Source organism: Lepisma saccharinum, chromosome 11 (genome assembly GCF_977018435.1).
Source record: "Lepisma saccharinum chromosome 11, izLepSacc3.1, whole genome shotgun sequence".
NCBI classification, from domain to species: domain Eukaryota; kingdom Metazoa; phylum Arthropoda; class Insecta; order Zygentoma; family Lepismatidae; genus Lepisma; species Lepisma saccharinum.
In genome coordinates, this window is record NC_139239.1 from 7934208 (window position 1) to 7960351 (window position 26144).

A 26144-nucleotide genomic window follows, 5' to 3' on the forward strand; every position below is an offset into this window, starting at 1 on the left:
TGCAAACAAAAAATTCACAAATTTACACTGTATTCGTTTACACAAGTTGAACAAAATTAATCTACATTTGTACAAAATTCTGAGTCCTCCCGTGACTAAATTAGTGTCCTGACAGAAAGAAAACATTTTTAGAAAGAACCATGCTGTCATTTTATCAATTAAAACAAAAATAATAATAATTAAAATGCAAACACCCAAAACAAAAAAACTATTGGACTGGCAATATATTTTTTTACATCCAAATGACATAAAATATATTTATGGAGTAAACATGCCACAGAGAAAGAATGGAGAAAGCAATGAAAGGAAATAAAAATGTATGCAGATGCAGTGCACAAAAATATGGAGACATGTATGAATTTGTTAATAACTACTACTATTTTTTTTTACAAAAATGTATACACTCTATAGCAATTATATTTTGTTCTCATAATTGTGATTTTACCTAAACCCTTTTTGTACAATAATGGAAACATATTTTGATCTTAATAAAAACAATTTTTCGTGTTTAAAATGGAGACCAGATAATATATTTTTAATGAGTTCCCAGTTTCTCTTTTAAAATCCTAATTTATCGCTAGACTGTAATTAAATTGGTCAGTATTTTTGGCATTTTGACCAGTTAAGTCAGTAATTTTGACCTTTTCCTTTTTGACTATCTTTTCACCACTGAAAATATCATATTGTGTTTTGTCAAATTTGGTATTGTTAAAATATTTATTGCATATTACCTGTTGGGCACTTTCAAGCACATGTCCAGAATTATTACTAGTAACTGTGGCCTCTTCTGTAAAAGATCTCGAATCACTTGTTTTTCACATAAACTGTCTGTTCTCTTAAAGCTATTGAAACTTGGTGCATCAACAGGGAGCATGTACTTGTCATGTATTTCAAAACCATGTCCAGCAAAATAGAATAAACCTTAAAAGAAAAAAAAAACAGTCATGTATTTGATATAACAACACAGTAAATGTAATGGCAAAAATAACCTTAAAAATTTCTTATGTCTAATGTTAAAAAAACACACAAAATAAATAAACAGCATGATAAAAGTCAGTTTGACACTACTTGCACATGGAACCCCGCCCACATCATCTTTGCCCCCTCTCAATCAGCCCTGATCACATTTCCGGGATGGAGTTGAAAGCTTGGACAGACTTTGAAAGTCACTTTTATCATGCTGTTTATTTGTATGGATTTTAACAAGAAAATATAATTATATACCAAAGAAATTATATTTGAAAATAATGTTAATCTAACATAACCTCTTACTTCAAAGAAACTATATTTAAACATTATAAAAATTGTGCTACTTATTTACAGAGCAAGTAATATGTGTGTTCAAGTTACTCTCAATAGTAAGTGTTCTTTTTACAATAACCTACCAGCATTCATATACAGGTTTGACATACACACATTGCATACCCAATGGTTGAGGCTTGGCTGGATCTTTGACTTAAAAATTTCAAAATGTCCTCTCCTTTTGAAAAACTGGTAACATATTCCAAAATCTGAAAAATTACATGTGCTTAGAATTCCTTCTAAGAGCATTCATATGAATCTTCATGTGGTTTGCTTTTGCTGTTTAGATATTCACAATAGTTTTTATGGGCCCACAGGGGTGGCGCCAGAAAATTTTGACCGGGTGGGCAGTAGCCAAATATTGATAAATTAGGGTGGGCAGATATAAAGTTTGAGTTTCGCAAACATGTATTTTCTCGCTCCCTCCCCTTCTCTCTCTTGAAAATTACTTTGATATTTCTTTAGTCTTTTCTCTCTGCTGTTGTACGTCTTATTTATTCTTTTCCAATCAGTTTTCATCATTTTCCTCTGCTTGTATAACACCTCCCCCCCTACTCTCTCACTTTCACAGACGCATGCGCGTTTGTGGTAATCCGTTCGTCAATTACAAGGTACATTCAATATATAACCGGAAAAGTTGTATAAAAAATCGAAACTATAACCATGTTTGGGGTTTCTTTGCTATTTTGTGGTGGCATCCTAGAACTATTAACAGATGGGCCTGGCATGCCTGCCTCGCGAACGGGGTGCTGGGACTCAGCACAAAACAAGATGGCCGCACCCTTGCAGGTTTGCACCAACTTGGAGCAGCGAAGTGTCATTAGATTTCTGTTAGCTGAAGGGTTGAAACCAATCGAAATTCACCGTCGGATGGCAGTGCAATATGGTGAAAGATGTTTGAGTCGAACACAAGTGTACGAGTGGGCAGAGAAGTTCAAACAGGGTGTAACAAGTGTTCAAGATTCGCCATGTCCAGGACACACTGTCTCTGCAGTCACTGAGAACAACATTGCGAGAGTTGACGAGTTGATACGGGAAAACAGGCATATTAGAGTGAGTGAGATTGCATCGAAGATGAACGTTAGTGTCGGATCAGCCCACCATATTGTTCATGACGTACTGATGTTCAAGAAAGTGTGTGCGAGGTGGGTTCCAAAACATTTGACACCAGAAATGAAAGGCAGGTGAATGGATGTGTGCGGGGAGTTTTTGCGACAGTACGAGGCTGAAGAGGAGGCATTTCATCACTGTATTGTCACAGATGAAAGTTGGGTACATTTTTATGAACCTGAACGAAAGCGGGTTTCAATGGAGTGGCGACATTCTTCATCTCCAAGACCCAAGAAGGTGCGAGCTGAGAGAAGTGCTGGTAAGGTCATGTTGACTTTGTTTTGGGATGATAAGGGAACAATTCTTGAACATTACATGCCTAGAGGCCAAAATGTAAACAGTGTGACATACGCAAAACTTATGCGTGAAAATTTGAAACCAGCAATTTTGAAGAAGCGACGTGATCTGGTGTCCAGTGGCATCCTGTTACTGCATGACAACGCGAGACCACACACTGCTAGAGTCACATTAGCTACCATCAATGACCTAAAGTGCATCTGCTTCCTCTGATCGTATTGGAAAACAAAGATTAGGTGGGATCATACAGCTTTGCAGGACAGGAAGTACGTATTTAGGGGAGGGGTTTGGACTTACCAAATACTTAAATTAGTAATGAAAATATTAGCATTTGTTGCATAATCGATGGATATTAATTTCCTCTGAACTTTTCAGAAGGCAAGGATTATATTGGGAATGACATTACAAAGAAGATTTATGTACACTACTACTCAAAATAATATGCATAAAATTTTAATCAGAAACTTACTTTTCTCCAACTACATGTAACATCATTTTTGTTATTCGATAAGTATTCAATTATTTATCTATTCGACATTAATTTCATTGCCAGGGCACTTGTTTTTATGTAAATTATTCCAATCTTAACTACAGGTAAGCTACGCAATGAATATGTGCTGTTATATCTCTATTCTTATAGTCGTTTTACCTATTTGTGTAATAATAATATAATATTAATTTATGTATTGTAATTAGTATTAATTTGATTTAATATAATTATTTTAATTTAAACATTATTATATTACTATTATTATTATTATTCCTGAGACACTTTGTTCGGATCCCCCCCCCCCCACCCGAAACATATTTCTAGATATGTGCCTGTTGTAGAATTTAAACTTTTCAAAAAGATGCAGCAGTTTAGAAGTTATAGCCACTTTTATAAATATATCCCACAATAATACGGGGCTAACAAAGGAAAAATAAGGGCTTTTTCAAACTTCACTTGTTAATAATAGTAACAATGGATATATTGTTTTGTAAATCAATTATGTCATATCCTCATATGTATACTAAAGATAAAAATAGACAGAACTGAAATGTCATGAGTAATTTTCAAGAAATGGTATGTTAATTGCTGATGTGTGCTGCTGGTCAAAATATTGACCATTCGTTAATATAGACGTGGTTCCAAAACCTACCATCCAGACGCTAAAAGATAAGGATGGTAATAAACTAGTCATTCTTCAAGGAGCATTTACAATTTTAAGATCAGACTGGTAGAATATAGTGTGTAAATATCATCATATTTTATATGGGTACTTTATTGGTATCATATCAATTAATTTCCTACTATTACGCGTGCATAATGTGCACCCTGGGTTTTGATGGGGAAAAGTGGCAAACAATTACATCTTGTATGTAATGCACAGTATAATCCAGTTTCAAGAAATAGCTTTCTTAGTTGTAGGTCATAAAGCTGTTCCCATGCAGATCAAGAGTGAAGGACATTATACCTATTCAATGAATCACTTGTTGCTATGTGGACCAAGAGGAGAAGAATATCATTTGTGTATGCCATGAGTCACCAACCCACACCACCTCCCCCTCTACCAATGTGTTCGCATCCCAAAGCTTTCACTCTTTAACCACCTTATTTATTCTGTAATAGTAGACAGCGAGATCAAAATTACATGATGGATTTGCAGTGCTCAGGAAGTTATTTTCTATTATTTCTTGCCCAACAAACACTACTGATAAACATCCCATGTGATGGGAGGTGCATTCTCGAATTCCACCAGAATGACACTGCTTTTCTTGGTGTCACAGATCCTTACATTACAAAGTGAAAAATCGTGGGAAATGGCCTTCAAACTTCTATACATGGTTTTGCTCATTCCTTCTTTACTTTTTCTAAAAAAAAAACTTGTATATACTTTTTCTGTGACTAACGTAACATTTATTCGAGGCACATTCAGGACCCTCAATGTAACAGTTAGCAGCACAAGATTTCTTCCATTAAGGCATTTATACACTACATATATATAATATTATTTGTCCAGTAATACATTTCAATTATTATTTTCTTTTTCCTTATCTTTACCTCTATCCGAAGAACCATAACAATCAGAACGTTCCTTCATTTTGTGATAAAATTATTTCAACCAGATTTCACATTAGTATCATTATCTTGAATGTATCTTGAATATCTTGCCATATTCAGAAACTGCAGGATTTAAGCTTTACAACGATAAATAACATGATAGGGTTCCGTGAACATGAAAAATCAATGCAAGTGTCACAAAATCGTGGAATGACTCTGTACGATTTCATGTTGGCTGTCCAAATTATTCCGTGCATAATATGCACCACAGTTTTTGGGGGCAAAAATTTTAGAAAAAAGTGCGCATTATACATGAGTAAATACAGTACTAAAGTTGGAAGTGGTCGGAAAAAAACTGACTTTTTTGGGGAAAAAATGGAGATTTTCCCACAGCTTTTTTGGTTGGGCTTTTTTAGACTTTTTCCACAAAGTGTTTCAAATTGATGAAAATACATTACTAGACTGCATTTTTTTCGTTATTTCACAGCTTTCATTTATCTCTACTATGAAAACACACACATATCTAAATTTAAAGTAAAACTCTCAACATGGAGTTCATAGCGAGACATAAGCAGTAGTTGCAAAACATGCCAACTTTTTTGAATGGATAATTTTATCCAAGTGTTATCTTCATATTTCAGTAGGCTTGTTAAATATACTGTATCTACATAACATAGACACAACCACATAACTTAGACTAGTTTTGTATATATTTTTTAAATAGGATCAAATAGTATACTTATATAATTTTCAATGTTTGAATTTATCATACGAACGTGCACATAAAGGAAAAGAAAAGAAGAAAGAAAATGTTGCTACATCTTTTAACACACTTCTGAAATGTACCCTCAGTGATACCATTTTTTCCTCAACTATATCTAAAATAAAAATTTGGTATCAAACCCCTTTCCATTTGAATTTAGCAAAAAATATTTGTATTCTGACTTCCAAGTGTATCATGTATAATTTGATGTAATAGCTTCTAAACCTGGTCACAGACAAGCTTTATGTAGTGGTTCAAAACCGTTGCGAGGCCAAGGGGCAGTAAATTCATAATTCATAGTATAAAATTTATGCCCTGCTCAAAAATTTTCCCCTTTCTAATTTTTTCACTGTATACATTAATATGCACTCTTCAAATTGAATATTAACATAAATAAATTATGCCATAGGGTATATGTTTAGGCTTGTTGACAAATGTAAAATTCGGTTTCAAACCATTGACAATCACTGGGTCTAGTGAACTCTCACACCCTGGTCCGCGGTCACAGCCTAGCAGTTGAGAAACACTGCGCCAGTACACCGTGACCCTAAAATGGAGGCACTACTATGTTGGTCAAAAATGACCCCAGAAAAAGTACATTATTTTTTAAAAAATCTGGCTTTCTGTCAGCAAAATTGTGTTAAAGTCCATTTTATGCTCAGATTGTGATTGGACCTCAGCTTAAAGAACCACTGTGCCTCCATAGCAGATTGACCTTGGAACTCCTTGATTACAAGGTGGCAACATTAGTTTATGTCATCAGGAATGCTGATTCCTTTATAAGGTAGGTGAACCAAAGGTGGCCATAGTTGAGCTTCTAGGGAAATTTACAAGACCCTAATGAGAGATAAATTTCTGAAATTAAAAAAAAAAAAAAAAACCTGCTATAACTAATTAACAACATGTATCAATTGGATATTTTGTAAAATTTCTTGTAACTTAAAAAAAGAATTAGAAAACTGTTACATATAGCCACCTTCGAAACAGGGGTTCCAAGGGTGGCCCACGGCTTATAGTTGCTTAGAAAATGTTGAAACATATTTATTCATGATTCTACAACTTATGAGGTTAATAGGTTAATCCCAAAAGTAAGGTCTCCAATTTTTTTTAAATACAAAGAAACATTTATTGTCAATAATGTTTACATCATTTTAAAGCTTGAACATTTATCTATTTTTCTACATAATCACCATTTCAGTCGATGCATTTTTGTAAGCGCTGCAGCAGTTTTTGTATGCCTATGTTATACCAGCTCGCCACCATGTCGTTGAGGAAGTGTCGAACCTCATCCTTCAACTTGTCGTCGTTGCTGAAGCGCATTCCGGCCAAATGTTCTTTTAATTTGGGAAACAGGTGGTAGTCACTGGGTGCCAAGTTTGGACTATACGGTGGGTGGGTTATGATGTCCCATCCAAACTGTTGCAGGAGTGTGACGGTTTAACGGGCGACGTGGGGGCGAGCGTTGTCGTGGAGAATGCTTACACCCTTGCTCAACATTCTTCTTCTCCGGTTCTGAATCGCTCGTCTGAGTTTTTTCAGTGTCTCACAATAACTGTCAGCATTTTTTTATTATAGTCCCAGAAGCCATGAAGTCGACCAACAATAGCCCCCTTTGATCCCAAAACACAGTTGCCATGACTTTACCGGCAGACTGTGTTTGTTTGAATTTTTGCGGCTTGGGCAAAGAGGAATGCCGTCACTCACGTGATTGTTGTTTAGTCTCAAGTGTGAAGTGGAACACCCAGGTTTCGTCACCCGTGACAATCAAATACAAAAAAATTTCCTTTTCGTCTGCATAGTGGCGAAGAAATTCGCACGAAGAGTCAACTCGTTGCCATTTGCATTCTTCAGTGAATATTTGTGGGACCCATCATGTGCACACCTTCCGATATTGCAACTTTTCCGTCAAAATCCTATGAATGATGATTCGGGAAACCTCAGGAACCAACGTACAGAGATCATCCAGAGTGATCCGCTGATCTTCACACATGGTTTGCTCAACCTTTGCAACTGTCTCGTCGGAAATTAACGGTCTCCCACTTCTTTTTTCATTGTGAATTTCAGTATGAGCAGCTGCAAACTCCCTACACCATTTGACATCCATGCACGACTCACCATACACGTCAATTGACGATGAATTTCTATCGGTTTAACGCTTTTTGTGTTCAAAAACCGAATAACTGGGCGAACTTCGCACTTGGCGGTAGTGCCGAGCAGGAGTTCCAATACAAACGGCTGCGAAGGCAAGAATGAGCGTCCCAGGAAGGTTCACGTGGGCTTGTTTGGGAGTGGGGGAAGCAACCAACACAACAGTGTTGCCAACTGCCAAATCAAAAGTTTCTTTGTATTTAAAAAAAATAGGAGACCTTACTTTTGGGATTACCCTCGTATTAGAGAAAATTGTTGGTCTCAAACGTTTGAGTGTTGACATGCATTATATATGTATATATGTATAGTAACAATGAATAGCCGACCTACATGGTAGACTGGCTAGCAGAGCCCTAATGACACCAGGGATCCCAGATTCGAATTCCAGGCTGGGCATGGATGTTCTTTGTGAGTGTCTCATCATCAATTTTATCATTTCATAACTCAGCTTCATCTTCGTCATAAGCCAAAAGCAAAGGAACTCGCTTCTGGCCCACGTTTTTATACAAAAACAGGTATTGCTCCTTTGACACAAGAAACATTTTTACAATGTAACTACATTATCAAAGAGAAAATTAAATTAGCTTTCAAAATATGTATAATATATGCACATTCGTTAATTTCAAGGATGTACACACAATTTCTCACTTACCTGAAAATAATGACAACTAATCTGCTAGCTCTCAAATACAATCTAATATATAAAAATGGATGTATGTGTGTATATGTGTATGTTTGTTCCTGCATAACTCTCGAACGCCTGGAGCGATTTCAACCAAACTTGGAACACGTATCACTTGCAATCTGGAGAGAAATACTGTGGGGTTAAGACACACCCCCTGGGGGTGGGGAGGGGGTGGCATGTAAAAATAATCGAAAACGACCGATATTAGTGTGGGATCCATAGTTTGCAGTGTCGCTAAGATGAATAATGACACTCCCAATGCCGTTCAACTCCAAGTTCATCACCTATCCAGATGGGGGTGAAAATTAAAATGTCAAAAATGACCAAGATTAATGTCAATCAAATCCATAGTTTTTGGAGTCCCTAAGGTAATTGGTAACATTCACGATGACCAAACTTGGTACACATATGACTTACAAGCTGGAAAGAACTGGCACCCCTAGGGGTGAGGGTGGGAAGGGGGTGACATGTAATAATAATTGAAAACGACCAATATTAGTGTGGAATCCATAGTTTCCGTAGTCGCTAAGATGAATAGTGACACTTCCAATGCCGTTCAATTCCAAGACACATCTGGCACCCCTAGGGGTGGGGGTGGGAAGAAAGTGATGTAAAAGTAATCGAAAACGACCGATATTAGTGAAGAATCATTACTTTTCAGGGTCGCTAAGATGAAGAGTGACACTCGCAATGTAGTTCAACTCCAAGTTCACCACTATCCGGATGGGGATCAGAGGGGGTGAAAATTAAAATGTCCAAAATGACCAAGATTAGTGTCAATCAAATCCATAGTTTCCGTGGTCGCTAAGATGAATAGTGACACTCCCAATGCCGTTCAACTCCAAGACACCTCTGGCATCCCTAGGGGTGGGGCTGACATTTAAAACAACCAATATTAGTGTGGAATCCATAGTTTTCGGGATCGCTAAGATGAATCGTGACATTCCCAATGCCGTTCAATTTATTTATTCTTGCTCCTGGAGGTGGAAGTAAAAATGTTGTTCATAAATTGTTGTTAAATTTATATTATAGTGAATTTGTAAAAGATATTACTTCATAATTTGTATACTGTACTTATACTTTTAAAGACCTGTAAATAAAATTAGTTACATTTTACGCTATAAAGTCATTAATCACCCGGGCAACACCAGGTAATCAGTTAGTAACTTATAAAAAATGGCTGCTGGCAGCCAGAGGCAGTTGATTTTCTGCATAGTGCACCACTGTGTTAAATACTAATATGATTTTTGTAAAGTGGGCCACCTTGGGAACACGGGCTACCTTTGGTTCACCTACCTTATACATAACAGTCAATCAAACATCTGGCCATTTTCCAACAAAAGTATTTGCAATAATAAGTTACATTGGGTTCTAAATCTTCCTTGTAGTAGCATAGTTATCATAATTATTTAATGTAGTACACATACATGTAGTTCTGGATACAAATTATGAGTAGTGATGTTTCTTGTCCTCAAACATCTAATAGTTTAATATTAACATATGCTGATTTTTTGATGCCATCTTTAAGCTCATTTTATACTCTGATAGGCTAATCAGGACTGGTACTACATTTTTTTAAAAAATGGAATCCGAATCATTCTGCAACATGTCTCCACCGAGGATCGAATCTGGTAACCCTTAATTACAAGACAACAGTGTTACCACTATGCAGTGGATGTACGCAAACTCACGAACAACCAAAACAAATTAATAACTACAAGGTGAAAAGTCACGCAACCGCAACTTTGAACACACATAACTTACATAGAAAAAGCGATAAGAGATATGGACTTTGCATTGGGTCTTGACTGACTATGTGGATATTTTTAAAACATTAAAGAAGAAAATGATTCTCTGCAAGTACGTTCAGTATGGAGAAAAGTTACTAAGGTGTACAAAGTTTTTGTTCAAAGTACAGAAAAACATGGACAAAAGAAAGATATGGTGTTGCTTGCAAAAATTTTCGATGTGTGTCGATGGTCTCTGTGGGTGTTTATCAAATGAACAAAAGAACAATATATTTTTATGCATTCTATGCATTACAGACGATTTATGAGGTTATTTATGACATATTAAAAAAAAAGTCTGTTTTCAAAATTACGAAGTGTACTGGCAACATTGTTACATAGCCACGGTAGCTCAGTCGATAGTGCGTCTGACTACCATGCGAGAGAACTGGGTTCGATCCCCGGTGGGGGAGAACCGGGACTATTTCAACCTGTTCAAGCAGCTCCGGTGCCCACCCAGCATCATATAAAGTGGGTACCTGGAGGAAACGCTGGGCCAGGGGCATGGTGCTGATCACATCACCTCCAACTTGGCCGAGGTCAATAAAGTGTCGGGCCCTAACCCCACACGCCCCCATGGTGTGGTGCAAAGCACAGGGGAGCACTTTACTTTTTTTTTTTCTTTTATACTGGCAACATTGGTCATATCAGAGGGTAGTGCCAGGTGTGCCCGACATCTGGCTATGTTATGCAATCAATATCCAGATGAATGAAAAGATTTGAGATTATCGAACAAATATGTAGGTAGGTTAGTTTTTGTACGATAAATTTCAAATATTTGTTTTCATCTGGACATTGATGGCATAATAGCCAGATGTCGGACACTGCCCTCTGACATGACCAATGTTGCCAGTACACTTGGTAATTTCGAAAAAACATTCTTCTGTATGAATATGCCATTAACAACCCAATAAATTCTTCTGTAATGCATTTGATACATAAAAACTTATTGTTCTTTTGCCAATAATATATTTTGCCAATATTTTCATAAATACCCACAGGGACCATTGAGAAACATCAAAAAATTTTACAAGCGACTCCATGTCTCTTTTATACATGTTCTTCTTTACTTCCTACAAAGACTTCTTTACACCTCTGTAATTTTTTCTCCATACTGAACGTTCATGCAGAGAATAATTTTCTTTATTAATGTTTTAAAAATATCCACACGGACAAAGTTAATACCCAATGCAAGATTCATGTCTCTATCGCTTTTTGTACAAACGTTACATACGATCAAAGTCTTGGTTGGGTGACTTTTCGAACACTGCAGACGAAATGGCCAGTATGTGTCTTCTGGCTACCACATCATGTAAAATCATGTAGCTATTTCCAAAAGATGACATTAACCTCTAAACCCATAACTGACACTACAAGTGAAATAGGTTAGATGCAATTGGTAAAAAGCCAAAATTTTGCGTTTTTTTAAAAAAAATCCATTTAAAAAAAGGCCGGCTCTTTTGCAACTCTACTATATAATGAAAGCATTCCCTTGTAATAAAATAATTACTAAGAAAGACAAACTTTAGAACAAACAAAAAAAATATATAAAAAATTCTTACCATATCCTTTCTCCGGTAGCAGTTTACAGAATTCTTCAAGGGCATGTTTCATTTCAACCAGAGTCAAATTCCACAAAGCTATGACCTTAAAGCCAAGCACCGTTAACAGTAAAGCTAATGTTTCAACATCATTGGCTGGAGTTCTTAAATGTGTAAGTTGATCATATGTTGTGTTTCCAATTAAGAGAGCTACCTTTTCCTTTGCTGAAAAAATAAATTAATAAAATCAATTCAATTAGAAAAAATACTCCACAACATTTATTTTGAAAAATGACATTATTGATGTTCCATATCATCAATAACAACATTATTGAAGTAACACAAGAGAAAATAATACATATCAATCATACACACAAATGAACAATTAGTGTTTGTGCTGCAGTGTTTGTAAAATTACACTACTGCATATAATATTCCACAACTTACAATACTAGAGATCGAAAGTATTAAATTATTATAGTTTAGAGGAAGGAGGGGATAGGAATTATAGTTCTTAACTTCCATTTATCTAGTAGTAACTTTTTTTTGATAGGTTTAAGTGTTGCAAACTTCTAAGTGATAGTGTTATTAACATGTGGTCAAAATTGTATTAGGTATTGATGGGTAGACTTCTTTTAACAAGATTGATTGACATATGCACAGTAAGGCTAATCGGGACTGGGCCTACAGTTTAAAATGAGATCCGAACCACTATGTGCCTCCACCAGGTATCGAACTCTGGACCCCTTGATTACAAGGCTCTTTTAACAAGAGACTACAAACAGAACAGTACATAAAACTTTAGCTTGAAAGCTAGGGGTTCTAGGTTTGATTCCTATTCATGTTTTTTTACTTTAAAAATCAGAATGCCTTAATGCTCAGAATGAACAAAAAACATTCTTCCTTTTTTTCCCCTCTCTCCCACAACATAACTGATTGGTGTCAATGCTTACCTATCAATCTTTCAGAATCATCTGCCGGAGCTTCAATAACCTATTCAAAACAAAAGTATTTGTATCAAAGGTGCAGCAGATAACAGTATAGGAAATGTAAATACCCTACAACACTACAAAATATGAGAGACATTTTATTTGTACAACATCTTTTCAAAAGTGACTTTATACAATGTGTATTGACAACAAACATACTGAGCATCAAAAATATTTTATCCTGGAATTTTACATTTTGCTGAATTTTAAATTCTTTAAGTACAATCCCAAGAAGAACATATAATTGGAAGTTCACTGTACTGATTTGTAGAAACACACAACTTTACCTTTTATGTGAAAGTAAATATTATTTAAGTAATCATTACTTACGGTCAATTTAACAGGTCTTGTTATGACTTCACCAGCCACATTTCTCACTTCACAAGTATAGAGTCCTTCATCATCTGATGTTACCGATGTAATCTAAAAGAAATGATACAAGAATTGATGCTATGAAAAAAGTTTGCAGAAACAAGGTTCATTTCACTGGTTAAAAAAACTAACTGGCAACAGTGGTCGAGTCATTCTTTGACTGTAACTGTAAGTCCATTAGGCATGTAGCAGCCATGCATTCACCAGCCTGCTGTCGTTTGTCTTTGTGTTGGAGTAATAGTGGCTGTGAGAATAAACAATCTCATTAGTTGCTATGTACGATCAATCTTCCAATTTCTTGATGGCAAACATTGTAATAATGCCAAAATTTACCATGATTTGTGTGAAATGTGTGGGCTGATTCAAGGAAAAGTACAACAATGGTGCTGTGAGCGAGCCTAGGAAAAACCATACAATGTTCACAATGAAGTGAGGAGTAGCAGGTCAGTTCAGAACGGTGACATTGTTGAGCTTGTGAATGCAAAAGTACAAGAAAATTACTGCTTCACAATCAGTGTTCTAGCCATGGAATTTCCGAATTGGTACTGACACGCTGGGCAATCCAAACCAGTATGCACCATGGGTTGCAAAAATACCGATAGCAGCTTACGAAGAATAACAGTTGCATGCATTATACCCCCACAACCCCTATTGTGACTGGTGTTGAAACATGAATTTCTCATGGCAATGTCAAGTTATAACAACAATTCATGCAGTGACAACCAATGGTATCATTCACATTCGCCAACGACAAATTCTGGGACAAAAAATGTGTGCATTCAGTGGATTTCATGGAGCTGGAAACAAAACAGGTTTGCTGCAAAATACTTTCCAAATTGAGACATGCCATTCAGAACCGGCGACATGGAATGCTGCGGTCAGTAATTTTTCTCCTTCCTGACATACATCCACTCATTGCTGACTGCATTGTACAGACAATTCAGAAGTTCTGAGGGGAATTGTTTGATCTCCACCCGCTCCTCCATTTTATAATCCTGAGCTCAAACCTAGTAACTATCACGTCTTCCTACATGAATGAAGAAATGGATTGCATCTCAATGATTAAAAAAAAGTGAGGTGTTGAATGTGGCAGTGCTGTACTGGTCAAACTTCCAGGTGACAGAATTTTATGCAGAGGGCACTTGCAAATGTACATGTTCATAATGGCTACATTTTTGTTACATGTCTATTATATTTTACAACCTATTGATCATTACTTTTGAGGTGTGTCTTGTATTAATGAATTTGAATTTATTTGTGAAATGTTGATTTCCAGAAAATTATATCAACTGCAACTGAAAAAATTGTGAACATGTTCTACCAAATGAACCTCTTTTTGAGGCAAGATTATGCAAAGCAGGCTCTAAATCTCAAAATTGGCATTGACAGGCTTTATAATAATGTGTTATCAGTAGGGAAGTGAAGTTTTAGTTTTATTTTTCCCTAAATTTCGGCTATTTTTTACTGCAATTAGGTGTTATTTTTTGCAGTTTAGGGCAAAATTCGGTGTTATTAATTTTAAATCGGTGTTATTTTTACTGTTTCTTCTAAGCTTAAGATATTCATATTGCTTTAGTTTCAGAAAATTGAGAGAAATTTTAGTTTTAATGATAAAAAAAAATATTTTTCTCACCTTTGTGAGAAATGACCAAATTTCTTCCATTTGGAAAAGTATTTCATCTCATCAGCCAAGTAAATATGAAATGCTTATTGAATGATATCACCCATATCTTTTAAAATAGTCATACATATCACTTTCCTCAACAATGCCAAAAAAATCCCTCTGCAACCTCAAAATATCATTTTGTACACACACACACACAACCCCTCCCCTCGAAACACAATTGGTGCTTCTCCCTGAAAATTTTTCCGTTCGTAATAAATTTCTCTTCTGGGAAGATCCCCCCCCACGAGCGAATTCTATTTGAGGAAGAGTTTAAACACTGTCAAGTCATGTCTGCACCAAACTGCAATAAATGAAGCATGACAATTTCTATTGAATTGAACTTTCTCCAGCTAGACCAAAACCAACAAATAAAATAGCACTTCAGGTAGTTCTTCTTGAACAAAATAAGTATTATCCCTAATTTATATTGCATATTTCACAGCGTTTTTCACGTTAAATGTCAAAATTCGGTGTTATTCTGAAAAATAGCATAATCCACGTTATTTCGCGATTCCGAAACACCGAAAATTTGCATGCTTTACCTACCCAAATACATTTTAGACACATTATTGTGCTCTCTCAACTTTTCTGTGCTATTGTAAAAACGAAAACTTCGCGTCCCTAGTTATCAGGTTCGAAACATTAAGCCTATGTTTTAGTACAATCTTCTTAAAAGTCAAAAGTCTACACACTACAGCCCTTGTCCAGTCTTACGGCGGGCACTCTACATGCTGGCCAGGGACATGAGAAGCAGGGAAGCAACCAATCAAGCATGATAAGATACACAGCACCCTGCAGAACGAGGTTCACGCGGTACTTCTTCCCATCACGTTGTCACTCTCGGTGCATCACTGTTGTCTGCTTGGTCTGAGGTGCATTCCCCACTCCCCACCCTCCTTGCCAGCATGTAGAGCACTCGCCGTAAGAGTAGAGAAGAGCTATAGTTATTACAGTTAATTTTACCACATTTTTAAATTTCTGAAATAAAAATAGAATCTCTCCATGTCGAACAATTTCTTCTTTTCTATACAGGGTGATCCACAAGTCTGGTCTCATAGGACTCATAGTAAAAAGTGGAAAGAGGGGGAAAGTTTGTTGCAAATATGCAGGTTTTCATTGAAAGTGCTTGGATTTTCAACGTAGCATGCACCATTGAGGCTCTGTACACTGGTACGAGCCTCAATGCTAGCTGACAATGGTACTTTACCATCTGGAAATATCATATGTAATCACAATACCATACTGTACTCGATAAATTTAAAAACTGATGATGATAATTACAGGCAAAATAAAAAAACATGAACATGTGACATCCCCCCACAGCCTCTCACAAACAGACCACTAGAAAAGACAAAGCAATCAGAAATGGCACTCTGGCTAAGCCCCAGTCACTGACATCCTTGGTGTCTGGTTAATCGCAGAAAAAAAAGACACATTCTTACAATTATAAACTCAAACACTCATTCCCTCTTCTAGTTGTCAGGGGAGGAAGGGGGGGGGGCTGTCACATGTTCATGTTTACCCAGTACAGTACAGTATTGTGAAGACCTACAGTATTCTATTCTGGATGAAGCATGTGGCAACATGGCTTTTTCAGCTAGTATTAAGGTCATACCAGTATACAGCCCCAATGGTGCATGCTACATTGAAAATTCAAGCACTTTAGATTGGAACCCAAAATTTTACAACTTTTCCCTCTTTCCATTTTTTGATGTGTGCTAATAATGAAGTTGTCCCTTGGGATCAGACTTTTCATTCACTCTGTATGTTAAACAAACTAATTATGAATTTGAGCTAATGAGCGTCCACAATTATTTAATTCTGATTGTAATCGACAAAAACTAGCTTAAGGAAACATGATGAACAGCACATTTACAAGCACAGCTATAAAAAAAAGAAGCTTATGTTAAGTTACAAAAAATAAATCTACCTGATGTTTTCATCTTTAATAAGTGCAAAATTACTCACAATCAAATCAGCAGAGGTTTGTCCATCAAGAAGGCAATTGCCCTTGTACCACTGGAATTCTGGATCTGGATAACCATCTACACCAAATGAAATTTCCACGTCATCTCCAGCTGAACACAAAACAAATTGCTCCGGTTCTCCTGTTATGTGTGGTGGCTGGGGCAAGCACTTCACCTCCACTTCATTGGAGAAAACTTCAACTATCTCACCATCTATATACTGCCTAACACAGCAGGAGTAATTTCCTTCATGTTCTAGCCTGTGTACAACAAAATATAAGTTGCATTTAGTGCAGTGGTGAATCCAGAAATGACAACAGGATCATGTATGTCACAAGAGAAAAGGAGAAGAGTTGTTACACTTCCCCAGGAAACTCGAAACAGCGAGCATCCCATAGTCTGAGTCCAAACCCTGATGCCTTAGACTACATGGCCACAGTGCAGGACTGGTGACCACGATGCAGTTTTTAAATCTTATTACTTTTGTTCTTTAAAATATTATTTATTCTGCATTTATCCCTTTAACATGATTTCTTTGGACAACCATGAGGAAGGATCTATAACGGGTCCAAAACATTTTTAGAAAGAACCTGTTAAACCACACAGCGGCCTTTTCTATTACATAATAGCAAGTGGTGATTATGCAAACCTTTTAGAAATTTATTTGAAATGTTGAGAACAGCATGAAGGTCTCAATACAAAATTAGGTGCAAATAATAACAATAATGGATATTTAGAATTTATAATAATAATAATTAAAAGGAAGATGTCTTGTACATGGTGAGCAAAAAGTCACAGTGCACATATTCTGTCATATAAATATTATTATACATTATACAGTATTCACACACTCATATCTGTTAACAGTAAATGTTGGAAGTGCACTCCACATAATCTGGGTATGCACTGACATGCTCTACCTTGTTTGCAAATATATTTGACAGTTTTGCAAAATTTATTGATCAACTGATGAAACTGCATTACTATATGGTGGATCGGTATTAGAAAAACTTTTCATACACTTATTTCATAGTGGCCACAGTGGCTCAGTCGGTAACGCATCTGACTACCATGCTAAAGGTCCCGGGTTCGATCCCCGGCCGGTTCAAATCCGGGAACTTTTCTAACGATGGAAGCGGCCCCGGTGCCCACCCAGCGTCGAATAACATGGGTACCTGGGGGAAACCCTGGGGGGTAAAGTCGGTCAGGGGCGTGATGCTGATCACATCACCCCCACTCACGACCGGATCAAGAAAGTGTGGGGCATTACCCCCACACCCCCTATACGCCTTCATGGCGTAGTGCTATGCACAGGGGAGCACTTTACCTTTTTTTTTTATTTCACAGTTCTTCCATATATTGCCCTCCACTTTGAAAGACTTGTTCCACCAAAAGCACATGAACCTCGAGTAGCAAAACCATTGTCAATATGATTTTGGGAGTGGTTGACAATGAGTAGCACTGTGATGCATGGATAGGGAAGAAGGGGAAAGAAGAAAAGAGAACGGATGGTTGTTGCTGAAGATAACCTTAAAGAAATCCTGAGAAAATACTAAAAATCGGAAAACACTTACGTAAATTCTGGAATGCATAATGTGCTGCTCTGCTGATCAGTCAGTTCTTCATTTTCATGAAGCCATATATACTGTGGAGGCGGTAAACCAAATGCTCCACAAGATAACCTGAATTCGTCACCAAGACAGACATAATAGTCATCATTACCATCAGCAGGTTGCTGCGTAATTTCCACACGTTCTACAAACAGAAAAAATAATAATAGACAACAAATTGGAAGTAAATATACAGGATGATTCTTTCGCTGTAAGGCTCAATAAAATACAAATTGGAAGTAAATATACAGGATGATTCTTTCGCTGTAAGGCTCAATAAAATACAAATATCTAAGTTCGTTGAAAATTTACAAATATCAAACATGCATTATAAAGAGCCTTATACTTTGTAGTCGGGCAGAATTTCACTTGAACCATCAAGTAGGGTATAAAGTTTCTTTATTGCTTTTATTTAATAAAATTATTTACGAACTCAGAAACTGAATGATGCCACCCTGGCATCTTTGAGCATTTTCTGTTATGATGTCATCAAATTATCATTATAAAAATTACAAGATAACCTCATAAGGCCAGAAAAATCATAAATGTTTAACAAAATGTTCAAGTAATTTAAAAATATTTATGTGCCATAGTAACACATTGTACACAGACACAAAAGGAGCATGCTCGAAGGTATGGCTCCACTAATAATAGATCTTGGAACCAAAAGTAGTAATCTGAAGTGCAGCATAATCCAACTGCCTTCGACGGCAAGAACACTGATGTTATAGTCATCCACGAAGGTGCATCGCATCGTCTGACTTAGTGGGAAAAAACAGCTGAAAGTGGTGTTTAAAAACACATGATGTGGTTAATTGCTGTACTCTTGGAAACAAATACCAGTGAATAATTAACTAGTCCAGTTATGTGAGTAGATTGGCAGAAGAAGAAAGTAATGTTTGTAGTAGTCACTCGACGCAACACAAGTCCACTTTTATGCCCAGATAGTCTAATCGGGACTAGACCTACAGGTTAAAGTGAGATCGAACCACTATCTGCCTTCACCGGGTATCAAGCCCGGGATCTCTCGATTACAAGGCACCAACATGCAGGTCATGAACAATCTTGAAGAGATTACGCATCCATTCCTCGTGCAAAGCTGTCTCTAGTTCAGAAAGTGTGGCTGGAGGTGGAAACCTAGTAAGCACTTTGGCCTCCAAAATACTCCACAAACATTCAATTATGTTAAGATCAGGCAACTGAGGAGCCCAGATAAGATGTTCCACTTCATTTTCATGCTCAATGAACCATGCTTTGATGCACCAAGTAGTGTGAATGGAAGCACTATCATCTTGAAGAACAGATCATTGTCCGGATCACAGGATGGAGATGCATAGAATGCTCCAATATTCCTCTGGTGTGATCCCCCATGGATGACCACAAGTGGTCAAAGACTACATCAAAATATTGCTCCCCACACCACCATAGAAATCACAGAACCCCTCCATGTTAACCAGTAGGAAGGAGGCAGTTCTACATGAAAGGCTTCTCCAGCCGTACTTTACATCCAAACATGCCCAGTGGTCTAGAATAATGTGAATGCAGATTTGTCAAACCAGATGACCACTCTGCACTGCTGTTGTGCCCAGCCTCTGTGCCTTCAGTAATTTTTTTGATGCTACACAGTATTACGCAGTATCATCAAAGGTTTTGGCTGATACAGGGTCCTGGAGATGGTAGTTCATCTCGAATGTTACCTGAAATGCTGTCTTGTGCTTTTGGGTCACTATCCACATCAACATCCATCTTACTCTGCCAATGAGCTTCAAATTTCAACTGCTGTTCTGTTACGAAAATTATGCCTTACCTTCTTTGTTGTAGTCTGTCATCACAACCTACACAAGGTTGGCAATTTTCATCACTGAGGCTCCAGCTAGGTGCACTCCAATGATCATGCTATTTTGAAAGTCTGAGCCTGTTTTGGCATGGGTGTCATATTAATTTGTCCACCACCTGACCGCCTTTACCCCCAGGGTTTCCCCCAGGTAGCCGTGTCATTCAATGCTGGGTGGGCACCGGGGCTGCTTCCAACGTTAGAAAAATTCCTGGTTTTGAACCGGATTTATAACTTTGTAAGATAATATAAATGTTTTATAAATTTAATTTTTGTATATAGTTAATATTCATGGTTGAATACACTTTTTCAAGTTTTTGAATCTTCCACTCACTTACGCTAGTGTCGCCGAGCATACATAAAGGCGAGATATTGGTATTGCAGCTCAGTTGGCTTCCGGTTACTGGTCAGAGAATACATTCCACTTCCGAGCGAGAGAAAACCCACTCTGCGTAATTTGGCGAGAGGTACAGATTGCCATCAAAGCCCCGTCTCTTGGATGCTGGGAGAATACAGTGATGCCCCATCGTTCCGACGCACTTCTTCAAGATCAATCTCTTGTGGTACACCATTGCAGGTAAAAATCATGTTTCCATGGTTACTCATAAACATCTTTTTTTCCTTTTTTCCAAGATTTTATTCCTTTCTGCATAATCCTAAGCGCACAAGATTAGAGGTCAAATGTAAAAGTGCCGCGGTAGCTCAGTTGTTAGGGCATCTGACTACCATGCAAGAACCCGAGGTTCGATAACTGGCAGGGGAGAACCAGGATTTTTTCCACCTGTTCAAGCGGTTCCGGCGTCCACCCAGCATCGTACAAAGTGGGTATCTGGAGGAAACTATGGGGGGTAAAGGTTGCCAGGGGCGTGGTGCTGATCACATTACCCCACCTTCGGCTGTAACCAAGAAAGTGTGGGGCCCTAACTCCACACCCCTTATATGCCTTCATGGCATGGTGCAAAGCACAGGGGAGCACTTTACTTTTTCTATGTAAATGTGTGTTTTAAAAGGTTATTAACTATCATGTAGTACGAGGTTATCTTTCTTGTAGTCTACTAGTACACACATGAATATTTTTCCAGTAATGTTCTTTGTATTCAGGTAACTGATTCGATGAAAGCCGAAGTCTGCAGTTCGATGACCTGAATGTTAAAAATTTGTACCTTTTCAGAATTATAAAATGTTTTTGGCTTTCATGCAGGTAACTGTCAGCAACTGTAATGTTTTTAGTGTATTTTAATACGATAACTTGAAAAAGCTTTGTTCTCATTTTATTTTACATAAATCTAATCTGTAAAATTCCACAAAAGTTTAAAGAGTTTCTATTGTACTAGATCTGGGTGCCAATAACTTCTTGAAGCTTCCGTAGCCTTTAGGGAGTGCAGTTTACACTTGAACCCTGAGTGTAACAGATTCTCCCGCCACAACTGGAGTAAAGGCTAGCATTATGGGTAAAACTTGCTACAAGAGGATTCTCTGTCATTGACAGTCACATCTGCCAGACATGTTGTGTAGTTCAATGGCCGAGGCTTCCCTTCCTTCAATGAATCAGAATATGAAAATATACATACCAGGTGGCCTCAAAAGTGCTAATGCATCATATAACTGACATCTTTCCAAAATTTCTGCTAGCACTTCTACAGTACAACCGCGAATCTTTATCTCCTCCCAAAGAGATCTTGCAGGTGAATTGTTTCGCTCCAGCAGTTGATCACTTAGATTTCTAGAAAGAAATGGGAGATATATAACTCGAAGCTGTAGTTTATGCAAAGAAGTCAGCACTAAGCTATTTACATACACATTAATGCCAGACTTCTGACTGTATGTTAATCATGCACGCACCCATAAATCTGTTACATGTATACATGCACATGCTGCAGAAGCATAAGAAATACATATGTGCCTTATATGCAGGGCGGTTATTTTGTTCCACATAGTAGATTTACACAGAGTGGCCATGTCAACTGTTGCCTAGGTATCTAACTAGTATTACGCAACCCCAGCCCATCTCCAAGGTGACATTTCATGGTGCAATGACATGTTAGCGGCCAAGTGAATGTATCACTTGAATGTGAGCAACGTAATGACAGTGTTCCAATATGCAGATATTAAACACCAGAACCATGTTTACCATAGGCCATGGAAAATAAGATGTGGTGGCCCCTAGCTCCATCAAATGGTATATATGCATGAGTAGGTTACGCGAGTCAGGTTTGTGCTGTTAGCATACATCTTCCAAGCTGCTATAGCTGTCTCTAGTCTCTTGTTATAAAGCCATGAGCCACGACTGACATGAAACTCAAAGTGATTGGTAACAGTTCATTATATCGGAGACACATTAAAATTGGATATTTCGTGTTTCGCATGGTTCGTACTTACCAATTGTGTATTGCAGAACATAGTTCAAAGTGCCATTATGCTTTTTACATGAAAACAAACACAATTTTTCACATACAGAGTGATTTTTTTATTCCTTTCTTAGCTTCTGCAACACACAACATGGCGGGCACATTTTGACTCATGTTGTGGGTATGCACGGTTTCCAACCTTCTTCACCAAAAAATACCTACTATTGTGTTCGTCACGTGTGAAAATTTTACATTATGCACAAGTAGCTGAGAGATAGCCCCGGGTAGCTGATGGGTAGCCCCAAGAACCATTGACGTATAGCCCCACAAACCATTCACGGATAGCCCCACAAACCATTCACGGATAGCCCCACGAACCATTATGCATGGTAGCTGACGGATAGCCCCATGAACCATTCATGGGTAGCCCCACAAACCATTCCCAATCAGGTTAGGTTAGGTTTGGTGAGGTTAGGCAAGCATAGTGAAAAAAAGGGGGTTTTAAAACACTGACAGGTGCTTACGTCATCAAACGTACGCTGCATGCAGTTCACATAGCGAAAGCAATGGCAATTGTGCATCAGTGAGATATTTCTCTTGAAAAATACACGATTTCCCGATCAAATATATGGTAATTGTTTACTATCCTTCGGACACCTATAACTACTTAGTTTCTTCAATTTTTGACATTCGTACTTACGTATCTGCTTCGCGGAACATTCCTGAAGGTGTATCAACATTGTTTTGATGAAATTAATTGCAATTTTTCACATTACCAGTAAGTCTTTCTGATAGGCCTTTTCGCTTGCCTGAGACAAACTAACCTAACCACGTGCCAATGGTTCGTGGGGCTAGCACCAATGGTTCGCAATTATTTCCAATTTCTAGATCCTGATACTAACACGACACCAAATTTTAACTATGTTTCCTAACCTAACAGAACTAACCTAACCACGTGCCAATGATTTGTGGGGCTAGCGCCAATGGTTCGCAATTATTTCCAATTTCTAGATCCTGATACTAACACGACACCAAATTTTAACTATGTTTCCTAACCTAACAGAACTAACCTATCCACGTGCCAATGGTTCGTGGGGCTAGCTATTCTCCGTTGGAGAATTAATTTTCAACAAACAACACGAATTTCAGCTATGAAACATTCCCACATCACACAAAACACCTTCCCGATGTTCGACAATGCTACAGGAACTTATTACGGTACGTAGTTTCTTCTGTAAAAATAAATAAATGTGTCCGAAGGATAGTAAACAAGTACCTTCTTCTGTAAAAATGAAGAAATGTGTCTCCGATATAATGAACTGTTACCAAGTGATTTACTAAATTCCATCAAATTGCATTGTAGAGTGTACTATTTGTATATCATTTGGTGTTTCCGTTGTAAAATATTGAAACAAAAAAAGCTTACTGCTAGTTTTCAACATCGGGTAATAGTTTTTATTTCATGTTATGTGTAATAAGTAGCAACCCGTCAGTATATTCAATTTACCTCAAGTCAGAAACTGTAAATGGGTTTTTTGCTTATAAAGGAGAAAGCATCTTACATCAGGAAATGCAAGTTTGTGTTCTCGATTTCATGTGTTCAGCTCTTGACATTTTATCCTATCTGCATTACACAACACTGGCACTTAGATTTGGAATCTGTTTCATGGGTAAATTCACCTCTAACGATTATTATGCTAGTGTTATGGGGTGTAGATAAAACACTGCAATAATATTCAATAAAAAATACTAAAGAGTTCATTTACAGTGTTAACCTAAAGTAATCAACATATGCAGAATAGAAGTGGACACAAATTACCTTCAGATAAACAGATTTTGTCCATATTTTCAACCTTCCGAGCTTATTGATTAAAAGTTACCTGACATTTACGCACCTAGGATCTATCATCATTTGTGCAAACTCCTGTGCTACCATTCTCCATGCACCATTGCTCTCCAGAAGAAAGATTAACTCATCTGAAACTGAATAACTCAAATCCCAGAGGTGAGTAAGCGGATGAGGTATCTCGGGGTTCATTCTATGTACAAAGAAATGAAATGTGTGAGACATTTCTTAATTTAGTTCATTTTAAACAAAACCGAATAACAACCAAATAATTAGTAGTGTGGTAAAATTTTCAAAGACGGGAAATGTCTGTAACTCATTTATTCTGTAATTGTTGACATTCGTACTTACCTATTCTGCATTGCGAAAGATTCTTTAACAAGGGATTTAGCTTTTTTAATGAAAATAATTTTAATTTTCGAGATATCGAGTAATTAATCTTCCTTGTTTTTCCCCTTCCGTAGGTATTTTTCGGTGAAAATGAGTGCTAATGGAACCTAACCTAACCTCGTAGGCATACCTTGTCCCCGTGATGGTTCGTGGGGCTAACGGCAATAGTTTGTGGGGCTACCCGTGGATGGTTGACATTAGCCCCAAAAATTCACGATAGCCCCACGAACCATCACGGGGACGAGGTATGCCTACGAGGTTAGGTTAGGCATGTTAGGTTAGGTTCCATTAGCACTCACATACAAACATGAATTAACGGTGAAATAACTTGACCGATGAGAGAGAACACTTGTACGACCTATCACAACTATTGAAGCATTTTAAAGAAATGTTTTCAGCTGGTCAATTCAAAACTTGTTGCTTTTTCACTTCAACATTAAAAAAGTTCCAATCCTGAAAAATAAAAACTAACATGCGATATATTTCAATATAATTTTACAAGAAAAAAAGCAGGAAACTTCACCTTTATTCTATCACTATTATTTTACATGTTTCTATATCCTAAAATAATTCAAGTGATTGCCAAAGAATAACATTTTAAAATTGTCTAAAAGTCTAGTGGGCGATTATTTCTAGGACTGATACACACCTTCAACTGTTCTGTTGAAATTTATCTTTGCAATTGAAATTGTTTCTATGCGTTTGTCATTTACATAGCACCTCTAAAAGAATCAAATCATTCTGCAACATCTCTGTACAAATTGGCTGCTTGAAAATTACGTCACGAAAATTTGTCAACGAGGAAAACTTGACAGAAAACATCTGATTGGAGTAGGTAGATATTCAGACATTTTTTGCTAGATACCTGACTCGGATAGCGAATGAAGTCAGCTCCACTCATCATTTTGTACGGCAACGAAGACTTTTGGAAACAAAAATTTTAGGATGACCAATTGAGCATAGTCATGTTCGCGAGGCAGTGTTAATTTTTTCATAAAAAGAAGGAGAAGAAAAAGAAGCAGTGTTAATTTTAAATTGTTTACAAAATTTATATTTATTGTTGCTTCTCCCTGCATTTGCCGTACAGTGATATGAAGATATGCTCGGCAAATTATACCATATGATTAGGCTATACCATATACTACATGATTAAATTTTCATTAATTTTATTTTACGTATGCTGAAGCAGATGTGCGAGTTTCTAACAAGGACGTAATGAATGAGGTAGTTGATGGGGCTCCAGCCCCTACCAAATGCCAGCGAAAAAAGACTAATTGACTTCCGGTTTTACACATGCAACAAGTAGGGGTGTGCCGGACTTTAAATTTTGAAATAATTCTTGAAGCTCTCCCATTGGCAAACAATGAAGTAATGTTCCCAATTCTTTTTTACTATTCCTTTCATGGAGGTCGCCCGAAATGTTTGTGTTGGGGGAGGGGGTTTCA

The 26144-nt window shown here is 37.3% G+C and overlaps 1 protein-coding gene across 3 annotated transcripts in view; it reads right to left on the reverse strand.

The window, feature by feature from the left end:
• Positions 1-25568, reverse strand: part of LOC145994613 (mucosa-associated lymphoid tissue lymphoma translocation protein 1-like) — a 38840-nt gene extending 13272 nt beyond the window's left edge. Inside the window, exons 1-9 of one of the 3 annotated variants that reach the window (XM_083130669.1) lie at positions 25349-25565; positions 24344-24502; positions 21687-21838; positions 18246-18426; positions 16673-16931; positions 12997-13089; positions 12631-12670; positions 11699-11902; positions 732-921 (exon numbers count right to left, since the gene is read on the reverse strand). In XM_083130669.1, the coding sequence (XP_082986795.1) occupies positions 732-921; positions 11699-11902; positions 12631-12670; positions 12997-13089; positions 16673-16931; positions 18246-18426; positions 21687-21838; positions 24344-24501 (1277 nt within the window). In that variant the 5' untranslated portion in view covers position 24502; positions 25349-25565. Of the gene's footprint in view, positions 1-731; positions 922-11698; positions 11903-12630; positions 12671-12996; positions 13090-16672; positions 16932-18245; positions 18427-21686; positions 21839-24343; positions 24503-25348 lie in introns of all 3 variants that reach the window. The other 2 variants (XM_083130670.1, XM_083130671.1) reach the window with 2 other exon arrangements.
• Between the last annotated feature and the right edge of the window lie 576 nt (positions 25569-26144).